We start from the raw sequence: 13,472 nt of genomic DNA on the forward strand, positions 1-13,472 counted from the left end.
TTTCATTTTTTGGTGTATTTGATTTTCATATCCTTTTTATGAATTTATTTAAATTAGATATTACATAGATACTATGTTAAATCGAATTTTCTTATTGGAAATAGACATTGCTATGCCTTTCTTACTTCATCCATTAAAACTGATAAAGGAATTTTTTCCCTAAAGGTAGTCCTTGGATAATTAGCACACAATTGTAAATAAATAAAATAGGCATGTTGGCTTATCTCTCTCATCTAGTAAACTTTCAGTTATTTATTCACTCATTCCTTCCCCCACTGAAACAAATTTTACTGACTGCTTTCAGAAGCACAGCACAGTCTTAATTGTATAGGAATACAGAGATGCGTATTATGACAGTATTTATAGAGAAAAATATGAATCCATATACCTTTTCTTTACATTGTTCTCCTTTCAAAATGTTTACTACTTCAAGACATATGTATAACATATATATATATAGCCACATATGACTATTACAAATTAAAACAAAAACATCAAATGCTACAATACTACACTGCCTTGTTTGATTCAAACATTTTGATACTTTCAAAAGTTGTTAAAACATCTTAAAATAATTATACCCTTAAAATTATTGTCTGTTTATTTATAGACAAATGCCTCACCATTTTTCTTGTTTCCTATATAATTTTTTCCATGATTCATATTATTTTTCTATATATTATCTTTTCATATTGTTAGGAAATACTTCCAGGTTTCCCATCTTTTGCAAATTCTATCCAAATTCTTAAGGTAAGATTTAAGTAATCTTGAATTAGTGACCTCTTTCAAACATTCTGCATTCTGTAGCTTGTTAGCCATTCTTTTGCATGTATTTGTCTTTATGTACACATTTATTTTAACACCTTAATTCTGTTATATCCTTTTCCTTTCTAGTAGAACAAATGACATATGTGTTATTAAATGTTAGTTACAGTCTAAGCCACTCCCATGGACTTCCTCACTAATCTTTAATTCTAAGATGACATTAATTTCTTTTTAATAATACTTAATAGCACTAATAAAAGGAAAAATTAAAATAACTACAATTTCTTTATATGCGACCTGGAAAATTAAAATAAAGTTAAAGATTTATTTTTGTACTTTAAAATATTAAGCAGGAAATAATTGAAAAAGGTAAGTGTTCAATTAGTTTGTAATCCTGAGTTTCATCACATCTCTTCTGTGCAATGTTGAGTTGTATGGTTTAGTAAAGTTCATGGCACATGTTGAGTGCTCAAAAAAATATTTGTGGGGCTTCCCTGGTGGCGCAGTGGTTGAGAGTCTGCCTGCCGATGCAGGGGACACGGGTTCGTGCCCCGGTCCGGGAGGATCCTACATGCCGCGGAGTGGCTGGGCCCGTGAGCCATGGCCGCTAAGCCTGCGCATCCGGAGCCTGTGCTCCGCAACAGGAGAGGCCGCAGCAGTGAGAGGCTCGCGTACCGCAAAAAAAATAAAAATAAAAATAATATACACTAGTAATCCAGTATTACTGTGACTGTAGCTCCTCAAATTCAGTCAAAATTAATCTGATCCAGAACAGTCCTCTGTGTTACCAATGGCCTTGGGTTAAGAAGCAACCACAGGCCTGTTTCCACTACCATTCCAGCCATTGCTTTTTGTGAGTGTTTTTGAACTTACATATTTCTTCTTAAGCACTTTTTTTTTTTTTTTTTTTGCGGTACGTGGGCCTCTCACTGTTGTGGCCTCTCCCGTTGCGGAGCACAGGCTCCGGGGCACGAAGCCGTGTCCCCTGCATTGGCAGGCGGACTCTCAACCACTGCACCACCAGGGAAGCCCCAGCACATTTTCTTAATTAAATAAATGTTTCTTGAGAAGAACAATGGAGGTAGGTAATTTCAGTATTCAGCACAATAATTAAGATTTTTTTTTTTTTAGAATTAATTTTTGTTTCTTATTCTCCCAAAGAGGTGAGGGCAGGGAGAAAGAAAATTTTTCAGAGACATTTGGAACTTATTAAATATTCAGTATATTCTAGGATCAGTCAAGTATTAATCAGCAGTTAAGTAAATGCACAGATACTAATGCAATTGTAATGTCTGCTGGTTTCTAGAGAGAAGACAGGCTAATTTTGAAGGAAACGAAAGCTTGGATAGAACAATTTGAAAGAGATTTGACAAGGGCACAGATGACAGAATCAAATTTGCAGGATAAATATCAGGTAATGTAAGGAAAACGGATTTCAGTTTTTTTAAAAGCCTTTCATGAGTAACATTCCTATTTATCATTTAATCTATGTTTAATCTTTCAAATGATATTAATGAGAAATGTCTTTAAAGAAATAATATACATTATTTTGTTTACATATAATTTAATAATTGTATTTCTATATAAATAGGTAGTTTTTAAAATTTAATACATTTATATATTGTGATGTGATTGCCATTGTAGCAATAATTAGCACCTCTATCATGTTACATAATTATCATTTCTTTTTAGTGGTTGAGATGCTTAAGTTCTACTGTCTTAGCAAGTTTGATGATTATAATACAGTATTGTTGTCTATATTCACTGTACCGTGGATTTGACATCTAGGACTGACTTACTACTCGTTTGAAGTTTGTATACTTAAATATCCATCCTATTCCCCTCTACCCCCAGTCCCCTGATAACCAGCATTTTGCTGTTTTTATGAGTTTGACTTTTTTAGATTCCATGTATAAGTGATATTATGCAGTGTTTCTATTTCTCTGTCTGCTTTGTCTCATTTAGTATAATGTCCTCAAGTTTCATCCACGTTGTCACAAATGGCAGGAGGTTCTTCTTCTTCATGGCTGTGTATATATATACAGCACATCATCTTTACCCGTTCATCCATTAATGGGTTGTTTCCATATCTTGGCTATTGTGATAGTGCTGCAATAAACGTGGAGTGCATATATCTCTTCGATATTCTGTTTTCATTTCCTTTGGGGGTACACCCAGAGATGGAGTTGGTAGTTTTAAATTGTACGTATCTGCACTATATAGAGTTCTGAGGCTTCATGACTTTCCGAGAACTCAAGAGTCTTGCAGGTGACCCAAAACACACATATTTAATCGCTGTTTTTGTACAACTCATGATCTTACAGATGTTACCTAATAAAAAATTCCACCAAAAAATGACTTCAGTGCCAAGTTGAAAATTACTATAGAATAAACTGAATCAAATAAAAAATTGCAACATGACTCTTTGGAGTGGGCCCATTAATGAGATCAGTTTCTCCTGCCACCTGCCTCCTTCAACACTATTGCATTCACACTGCAGCCAGTGTTATTATTGCTGCGGAGGTTCTTCTTTCTTCCAGTCTCATTACACTATCATTAATTGTATTTCAGCTTCCAATTTCCACTTCCAGAGTTTTTTCCATTAAATTGTGACTTAACTCTGTGTAGCATTGACATTTTCTCCTACTTAAAATATCATTGCATTTTAGTGGCAAAACTATAGTATATTCTAATCTACATTATGTTTTGATCATTTTTCCTACAAAAAAAGGTGTGCGTGATATAAGATATGCGAAGTGGCAGATGATAAAAGATTTAGCTGTTAGAGTTAGTGTGTGATTTTATATAATCCTCTCTGTAAAGCGTGCCTGAATTCAGATTGATGATGCCATCAGTATATTTGATGGACTTGGCAGTGCAATAAATTCCGTATGTGATTATATGTTTGTACTTTTTGCTGTGGAACACAATGTAATTTTTTCCCCCAGAAAGATAATTTTCTGGTTAAAATGATTAAATCAGTAAATTGAGACTATAATGCAAGAACAGAGTGAATGTACTTATTTAGTCCATTAGCGAGTTTTAGTCTTAGCATAAATTATCAAAAAATAAATTCCCAGTTATAAAGTTACTGGTTATACAGATGTTATTAAGATGAAAACTAAGGATTAGAAAAGTATAAATCAGAAACATTCCTTTCAGGCCAAAGATGATCACAAATCTCTTAAAATAGGGTTAGACAGCAGAGGGAATGTTTTCTTTCATTTGTGTGTTTATTCTGTAATCAAAATCTTCTGTTTCTACTTATCAATTAATAGTGTATTTTCCCATTTTTCCATATATAGAATTCTGTAGAACAAAATTGAAGACTGATTTTATGTTTTGGTATTTTAAAATTACATTAAGTTAGAGGGAATGGAAGGTAAAATTTGTGGGAAAATATTTATTCACCAACTCCCCCAAGTGTTTGTTATGTGAATTTACATGTTTGTTTACTCAGTGACTTAAGAAATTCTCTCAGATGTTATCTGTTAGATTCTGCAGGGCTGTTCTCATGTTCTTTAATATAATTGCACATTGAGTGGCATTTTCAATTCATATTTGGACTTTGAGACATATTTTAGGATGTGTTAATTGAACATAAAATGTAGGACTTTCATTAAAATCACTACTTTCTGAGGTTAGTATTAGACTTACAGTTAAGTCTACATATTACAAATTTATGTTAACCATACTGTGACAAAAGCAAGATATAATACTTAATATTTTAACACCATAGAATTAAAGCAAAGGATTATTACCTAAGTGATGTCCCCTAAAGTAAACCTCTTTATACCGACTTACTTAAACACAAATTAAGATATTGTTAATTCTGTACTATTTTGATATGTGCAATTTCTATTTGTAAATTGTTTGGTGCTTTAAAGGAAAGCAACTATTTTGATTATTAATATAGATTTATACTCCTGTTGATTATTATTTCCTGATGAGCAGGGACTGGCTTGTAGGTTATTTAACTAGGAATGAGAAATCCTAGGCTTTAGTCCTAACTCTACTACTTGTCTTTGCCAGGTCACCTCTGGGCTTGGTAGTAATAACGGGGCTTGTCTAGGCTGTAGGGCAATGGGGAGCCAGAGAAGATAATATGTACAAAGCACTTAGCATGGAGCCAGGCTCATCATCCGGGCTTGATGAATGCTAGCTGCTTTTAGCATTGTCATTGTCATTATTATTGTCAACAACATATACTGAACGTTATCCAAACATAAAGGATTGTTATTTAGGAAATGTGGTTTCCTTTGCTTTTGCCTTTTCTGACTAACTGCCATGTTGTTGCTGTTTTTCCTCTTTTAGTCATTTAAGCACTTCAGAGTTCAATATGAAATGAAAAGGAAACAGATTGAACACTTGATACAACCATTACACAGAGATGGTAAATTGTCACTTGACCAAGCGTTGGTAAAACAATCCTGGGATAGAGTGTCCTCTAGGGTAAGTTCTCCAACGATTCACTTCATTAGACTCATATAATTTAGTCAAAAATATTTTCTGTCATCCCTTTCTTCAAAATGATGTTACATCAGGTCCTCCTATCTCTGTCTGAGGTGGGAAGGTTTACCTGTGGGATAGACTTTGTCCACTTGTTAAGTTTTCCTTTCAGTCAGCGGAAGTGCTTAACAACTCTTTCCTGCTTTGCCTGCCCTAAGTGTGATATCGCCATTGACCAGATGACACACTGAAATCCTGAAAGACCACCTAGGTTACTTCTCATTTTGCACAGTTTAATCCTGCGTTGTTTAGAAGAGGTGACTCCCCAGGAATGGAGCCTCAACAGCTTCTCCAAATTCCATCATCAGATTTCATCAACAGTTAATCATCTTCCTATATTCACATTTATTTTTATATTCTTTAGTTGAAGCTTATCTTCTTATCTGGTCATGAACTTGAAGGAAAATTGCTCTGTAACTTTCATATTAATATCTTGCAGACTTAAAGACCAAGATTTCAAAACCTCTGAAACTTCTGTCACTCATGGGAATATTTGCCTCGGACTCACCCTATTTTCTTCATTTTCATAATCTAACTTTTCCCATTAAACTCCATCAAAGAATAGATTAGATCTCAGGCACCCCAACCCATCCCACCTCTCATTGCAATAAGTTAGGAAACAGTACCTGAGAATTGGGTGAAGTGGAAGAAATGACAAGATGGTTAGAGAATTATATTATTATAGTAAGAATCGTGAATACTCATTTTCCTCCAGAGATGTCTAGACGACCCTGATTTTTCTGGACCTGTTTTCATCATAGGGAAGGTTTTAAAGGATACACATCAGCAGGTGTATAATTGCTGCATCTTTGAGCGCGTCAGCAAAGCCAGTCCATTCCCTTTCAGCAAAAGCCAGTCTGAAAATCACTGGGCACTTTATGCTATTCCTTATAAGAAGAAAATTGCCTAATCTCCCAATAATATCCTTCCATGTCTAAGATGTATTTTAAGTTTGCTCAAAACTTGCTTCTAAGTGTCATTTTCTCCCCATTTAAGTTACTAATTTTGGGTTAATTTAATAAATATCAAATAGGAAAATATCTGTGTTCTGAACTTCTCAAAGCATCAGATTCAGAACACAGATACTTTCTTACTTGATATTTATTAAATTAACCCCAAATTATTTACTTCAAGCATTTTGTAGGCTTTAAAATCATTTGGGGGAATTTTAGGAATTGTCTTCTGTGTTAAGATACTGTCTTTCCAATTTTGTATTTCAGCTGTTTGATTGGCATATACAACTCGATAAGTCTCTTCCTGCACCTCTGGGCACCATAGGGGCCTGGTTATATAGAGCAGAGGTGGCCCTGAGAGAGGAAATAACCATTCAGCAGGTTCATGAGGAAACGGCCAACACAATACAACGGAAACGTGAGCAACACAAGGTAAACATTCTGGCTGGAAAACCTTCCAGCGTAACAGGCCTAGTGTGTTACCGAATCAGGTTTGTTTGCCTGTTGCTCAGCAAGCCAAAGGCTGAGACACCGAGGTCTGCAGCAGAGAAAGGGTTTATTCACAAGGCAGTCCAGGGAGGAGATGGGAGAACAGATCTCAGACCCACCTCCCTGAAGGTGAGGGGCTCTCATTATTTATGAGATAAGGCTGAGGCATGGGGAGCCCAGGGAAAGATGATGAGAGATAAGAAAAAGGTGAGGTGATACTGCTCGTTCTGTGCAGATGCAGCTGAGCCACAGGCTTCCTCATGGGATGTATGTTCAGAAAATGGTGGCCTTAGCGTGACCAGAGGGTGGAGTTTTGGGCCCTCTGATGTCAATAGGCCACCACTCGACGCATGCGCAGATGGAGGGTCGGTGGACCTATCCAGTCTTTTTTGTTTGTTTGTTTGTTTTTTGCGGTACGCGTGCCTCTCACTGTTGTGGCCTCTCCCGTTGCGGAGCACAGGCTCCGGACGCACAGGCCCAGCGGCCGTGGCTCACGGGCCCAGCCGCTCCGCGGCATGTGGGATCTTCCCGGACCGGGGCACGAACCCATGTCCCCTGCATCAGCAGGCGGACTCTCAACCACTGCGCCATCAGGGAAGCCCGACCTAGCCATTCTTAACCGGCTGGAGCTCAAACTGGACACGGCTGACTCCAAGCTCCTAAATTCACCTTGGCCAACATCTTATTGTTTAGGCTGTGTGACCCTTGGAGAACATGCAAGCTTTTATTAAAGCAAGCCTGATCAGTGAAGACAGGTTACAGTTTAATATTTATTAATGGCTAACTGATAACTATCCTCGTTTCACTAGTATGGTCCGGAACTTGCACTGAATCAGGCCTCCCAGGCATCCATTCATACTGGTCCAGAGATGTTGCACCTTCTTAGAAGTTCTCTGATCTGCACTTCCCTTTTCTGTACTTGTTAAGGACAATTCCAGTAGACTCATTACCTGAGGTATTTTCCAGTAGCTCTGTGATGTTTTTTTATCTGCAGTTACCTTTGTTATTTCTCTTGCTATTTGTTATCTTTGAAAAGATAAAACAAAAGACAGTGTGAATTTACATAATAACGTGATTGGCTGTAGGCTCCACACCTCATTCCTGCCTCCATTCTCAAAGGAAGGCAAACCGAGAACCGGGTTGTCGTGTCCTAGTGCTAAAGGAGTGGGGTCAGGGTGGGAGTTAACAGTGGCCTTAGGAAGGGGTGGGATTAGGCCTGGCTGGTCTCAGTCATTTGCGACTCTATTTAGCTCATTGCATGTTTTGTTGTGCTCAGCGTAAGTTCTAATACGCTTCCTCCGCGTTTTGATAGTACGGACCTAGCTCAAAATGCTGTTTTTCGTTGTCTCATTGATGCAACCCTGCATTTTGTGCAGTTGAATTTGTGTACCTCATTTATTGTGTCATGAAGGGGGTTTACTCTGTATGTGGAAAATAAACAGACAACCAGGTCTCACTTTGTCCTACACTCCTGGTTAAACATCACCCTGGTTACAGCCAATTCTCTGCCTAGCTCCTGCCCACACTCAGGCAGTTGACTGTGGCTGGAGAAGAACACACCCCCAGTCACGATGACTAGCCCAAGTGGGTCCTTAATGCTCCCAGGCATTCCAAAGGCATTTTTGGACTCTATTCCCTCTGCCTTTCTGGGACAACTATTTTATACCTTGTCTCATGAAACCTTCCACACCTCCTCCCTCATCCTTACTCTTAGCTGATGACACTGCTTCCTATTTCTCTGAGAAAATAGAAGCAATCAAAAAAGAATTTCCGCAAAGCTCCCACGGCCACATCAACCCACCTACGAGCATTTGTGCCCGGATACTCCGTCTCCTCTTCTGTTACTATGCATGAACCATCTGTGCTTCGAGCTAAGGCCAGCCCCTCCACATGTGCGCTGGATCCCATCCTCCCTGCTCTTTTCCAAAAGATAACTCCCGTAGTTCTTTGCTTCTTTATTTTTTTTTCTCTCTCTCTCTGCTGGATTTTTCCCACCCACATAAAATATACCATTATTATTCTCATCTTTAAAAAGCCTCTTTCTTAACCCTACCTCCCTTTTCAGCTACTGTCCTTTTTTTTTTTTTTTTTCCTTCCTTTTACAGTGAAGCTCTTTGAAAGAATTGTCTTAGATCTCATTTTGGCTTCATAGTTCTCTTCTCCCATTCTTTCTAGAACCCCTTCCAATCACGTTTTTCCTTGCCCTGCTATCCATGTCAGGTTCGGGAGGGTTCTTTTTGTTCCTCACTCAATGGCCAATTCTCAGTCCTCATTTTACCTCACTTATTAGAAGCATTTTAGATAGTTATTCATCTTTGAAATACTTTCTTCATTTGGTTCCCGAATTTTCTTTCTATTCCTCTGGCTATGCCTTTCCAGTCTTTCCAGTTAGCCGACATTTGGTCCAAAATGTCCATGAGCATATTTGGTCCATGACAAATGGTTTTGGACAGGGCCAATATCAAGAACCTTCTGCTATAGACCAAATATCTCCGTGGACATTTCGGACAGGGCCAAACATGACCAATTATCAAGGACCTTTTGGCATGAGCCAGATGTTTTATGGTCATTTTGGACAGGACCAAATGGTCCTAAAAGGGTCTTTCCTTCTCTTTCAACAAATATTTACTGAGCTCTTTCTATGTGCAAAGTGGCATTACAGGCATTTGTGGTACACCCGTAAGCAAAATAGACAAAATCCCTACCCTAATGTAACTTGCCTTCTCATAGGAGGAGGCAGTTAAGAAATAATAAACATAATAAATAAATAAATTTTATGTTAGAAGGTAAAAGGACAGGGAGTATTAGGTGGTGTTGCAATTTTAAGTAGGGAGGTCAGTGAAACCTCACTGAAAAGATAATCTCAAACGTGCAAGCACATTCCCACCTGAAGGCCTTTGCCGTTGCCATCATTCTGGAATTTTCTTGTCCCTTGGCCTGAAACATTCTCCAGTGATATTCCCAATACATTCTTCCTCATCTCCTTTGGACCTTTATTGAAAGGTCAGCTTTTAGTCAATCCTTTCTTGACCACCCCTTTGAAAGTACAACTTCCCTTTCCCCTTGCCTATTCAATTTTTCTCTTTAGCATTTATCTTCACCTCAACTGCTAATTTAATTATTTATCTTATTTATTGCTTGATTTCCTACCCTGTAATGTCACCTCCATAAGGCCAAGGAATTATTGTTTGTTTTTCACTCTTGTGTCCCCAGCCTCTAAAAATGATTTTAGAAATATTCAGGCTTTCAAAATTTTAATCAGGTCAATCATACTAATCATACTTTCTGAGAATTTGTTCATTTGACCACATTTTCAAAATTATTGTCACAAAATTATTCAAAATGCTCTTCTATATATTTTCTTGTAATCTTTTCTGTGCCTACAGTTAAGCCTCCATTTGTCCCCAGTATTGTTTCTTTGCACCTTCTCACTTTCCTTAATTGCACTTTTGACATTGTTAATTTTCTCTGCTGTATCCTAATAATCTTTTTCCATCTACTTTCTTACCAGAGGAATGGCAGTAGCACTCTTTGAACAGCATCAGTCTGGCTGCTGTGTGAGGATAAGGCTGGATCGGTGAGAGAGGGTAGGAGCCAGAGAACCAGTTTCAATGATCCAGGTAGAGTGGCTTGAGCAAAGGTCGTAGCTGTAGAGATGTTGAGAAGTGGTCAGATTCTGAGTATATTTTGAGGGCAGAGCAAAGAGAATTTTTAGCGTTAGATATTGATTGTGAAGGAAGGGGAGTCATAAATGACACTGTGATTTTTCAACCAAGCAATTGGGAAAATGGAGTTTCCATCAGTTGAGATGGAGAGACAATGAAACAGGTTTGGGAAGAAAGACGGAGGTCAGTCGGGGCAAGGTAAGCATGAGACTTTTTCACATCCAAGTGGATGTGTGGGGTGGGCAGTAGGAGCTAAGAGGCAGGAGGGGGGATAAATATTTAGAGTCATTGAGGATGACTCTGAATATATAAAGGGATGTTTAAAGCTCTGAGACTGAAATTAAAGAAGCACGTGTAGACAGAGAAAGCATCAGGAAGTGAGCCCTGAGGGACTCCAGTATTAACAGATCAGAGAGTAGAAGATGAACCAGCAAAAAAAAAAAATAATAATAAACCAGCGTGAGAAAAAGCCATCAGCGAGGTAGGAGGGGATCCAGCTACTGTGTTTTCTTAAAAGCCAAGGGAAGTAGTGTATCAAGGAGAGAGTATTTTCAGTAGAATGGCCATCGTGATCCTTTTAATATGCAGTTCAGTTCATTTTACTCCTCTGTTCAAAACTCCCCACTGGCTTCCATCTACTCAAAAGAAACACCAAAAAATTCTTTGAAAGGCCCATGAGGCCCACAGATCTGTAGCCCTTTCCCTCCTCTGCGCTCCCTCACCCCCAGTCTGCTGTTCCAATGGCTCCCTTTGCTTTCTCTCAGTCACTGGGAAAGGTATGTTGATAACTCCCACAGCCGTGTGGATTTCTCAGTTTCTCCCCGTGTTTCTATGAGCTTTGGCTTTATATATTTTGACGCTTACTACATATGTTCAAGTTCAGAATTAATGTGTTTTCTAGTAAATTGAAAGTTTCATCGCTAAGCAATTACTGACTTGTAATGACTTCTGTTCAGGAATCTATTTTGCCTGGTACGGATGCACTCATACCAGCCTTCTTTCGTTAGTATTTGCCTGGCATGTTGTTTTCCATTCCATTAATTTCAACCTATCCTTGTTCTTAATGTTTAGGACTATCTCTTTTAAAAAGCAAATGTTCTGTTAGATTTGTCTGATCTGACAATCTCTGCCTATTGATGAGTAAATATATATTCCATTCAGATTTATTTATAATTATTAATATACTTGAATTTGTTTCTACCATTTGACTCTATTTGCCCTACTTTTTCTTTTTTCTACATTCTTCTTATTTATAAGTTGATTGAGGGGTTTTTGTTTGTTTATTCACTTGCTTGTTTTTCTTATTCCATGTTTTCCCTCGAACTGGTTTGAAGTTATAAACTCTAGTTGTGTAGTGTGATTGTCCTTGAAATCATACCATATAGATACTTAACGAAATTGAAAGTTAATCAATGTCTTAACCTCCTCTTAATCAATATAAGGAATTAAGAACACGTTAACCAGGTCACACTCTTCTAACCTGCAAACGGTTGTTGTCAAGTATTAAATTACTTACATTTTTCTAACACCGTGAATGCGTTGTTTCTGCTGATTCTCACTCAAGGTAGCTTGTCTCCTGTGTTTGGTGACCTTTGCTTTCCTTCTTTTTCATTTGCTGTCTACCAGGCCCACATCAGCCCTCTTTGAGGGTTCTGGCTAAATGTAGGGGGTCTCAGTTTCAGTGTTTCTCACCTTATTCAAGTTCCAAGACTCCATCTCCTGCCACAGTGGTTTAGATGTTTGCCCGGGACAATCAGCTTTTTCAATCTGTTCTGGCTCACAGGACCATGATCCAGTTTGGGGTCATGTTTTACCGAGAGTGGGAGCCCTAAAAGGTTTCACTTACTTCCTGTGAGCCCACCAGTGAATTAAAGTCGTATGCTGTGCTCAGCTTCCAGCTATTTTGTAGTGAGACAGCCTTTCAGAGGAGCCAGTGACATCATGCCAGTTGTAGTTCTTTTGTCATATGTGTGAAAATGTTTTTGTTGGTTTTGATTTCTTGTCAAGATTTTTTTGATTAACTAGATACGGAAAACTACAATAGGGAAAGCTTCTTGGGAAGCACCTGGACATTTGGGTATCCCAGTATAGTCACAGACCCCCACCCATACATTAACATACTGTCACACGTAAGAAATCAGAGCTGGGAGTGGTGGTGGCTCTCAGTTTGCCCTGTAGTCATTTGGGGGAGTTTCGGTCAAGATAAAAGCCACAGAAATGTGTCTGGATGTTAAGGAGGGAGTAGAGAGTGACTCAAACACGCACAGGCAGTAGCTGCTCTAGGACAGTCCTCTGGCCACTGTAATCAGCTCTGAGATGCCTGTAGTCCCCTCCCTCTGGGAGCAGGGGACTTGTGAATATCTGTGCGGTTACCTACAGACTCAAAGCAGGTCAGAAGGTGGTAATAGAAAATATATATCAGGATAGAAATAGTTTGGTCCTGGATTTTTTTCTACAATGTAAAAACTAATGTCCCCGAATTAAAAGAAAATTGATTTCACTCATGTGAACAAACACATATGACTTTTACGTCTTTATGTATGAAAGCCTTCATGTGTACCCTTCCATCAAGTGTATCTCTTACGATTTAGGCTGGTTTTTGCTTCTGTTTTCTCCAGTTAATCTACTAAATCTTAGTGTGAGAGAAACTGTTAGTTTTAATGTATCATTCTGGTGGGCTAATATATCTTATTTTTCAGTGAGTGACAAACTGTTGGCTATTTACTCTGCTACTGAGAAACAACCTAAACTCTAGAAAATATGGCATGAATCTACCTTCACCTTTCTCTTTCTTTACTTCTATGTGAGAAATTGGTTAGGAATTGTGAAGTACATGTAAGTCTTTATATAAATGTCTTTTGACAGTGAAAAACCCAGAAAACCAATCTAAATAAATTATTAAAATTTGTGGAGTTCTATACAATCTGGAAAGAATCTTTATAAAACATCACATTTACTCTTCCCACTGTGATATCTGTGGGACATTCCCTGTGCTTGATTGAAATCTCCTAACCACAAGGGTATTTTCATAATATGTTGTAATGTAATTGACTTACTTTAAGATGGCAAGCAAACATCACTTTATGGTACC

At 38.1% G+C, this 13,472-nt stretch overlaps 1 protein-coding gene across 1 annotated transcript in view; it reads left to right on the forward strand.

Annotated features, from left to right (window-relative positions):
* Positions 1 to 13,472, forward strand: part of SYNE1 (spectrin repeat containing nuclear envelope protein 1) — a 456,348-nt gene that overhangs the window by 125,462 nt on the left and 317,414 nt on the right. The window contains exons 10-13 of the mRNA XM_067701747.1: positions 700 to 750; positions 2,072 to 2,179; positions 5,080 to 5,217; positions 6,495 to 6,659. Of these exons, the coding sequence (XP_067557848.1) occupies positions 700 to 750; positions 2,072 to 2,179; positions 5,080 to 5,217; positions 6,495 to 6,659 (462 nt within the window). The remainder of the gene's footprint in view (positions 1 to 699; positions 751 to 2,071; positions 2,180 to 5,079; positions 5,218 to 6,494; positions 6,660 to 13,472) is intronic.

This window comes from Pseudorca crassidens, chromosome 13 (assembly GCF_039906515.1).
Source record: "Pseudorca crassidens isolate mPseCra1 chromosome 13, mPseCra1.hap1, whole genome shotgun sequence".
Classification (NCBI taxonomy): Eukaryota; Metazoa; Chordata; class Mammalia; order Artiodactyla; family Delphinidae; genus Pseudorca; species Pseudorca crassidens.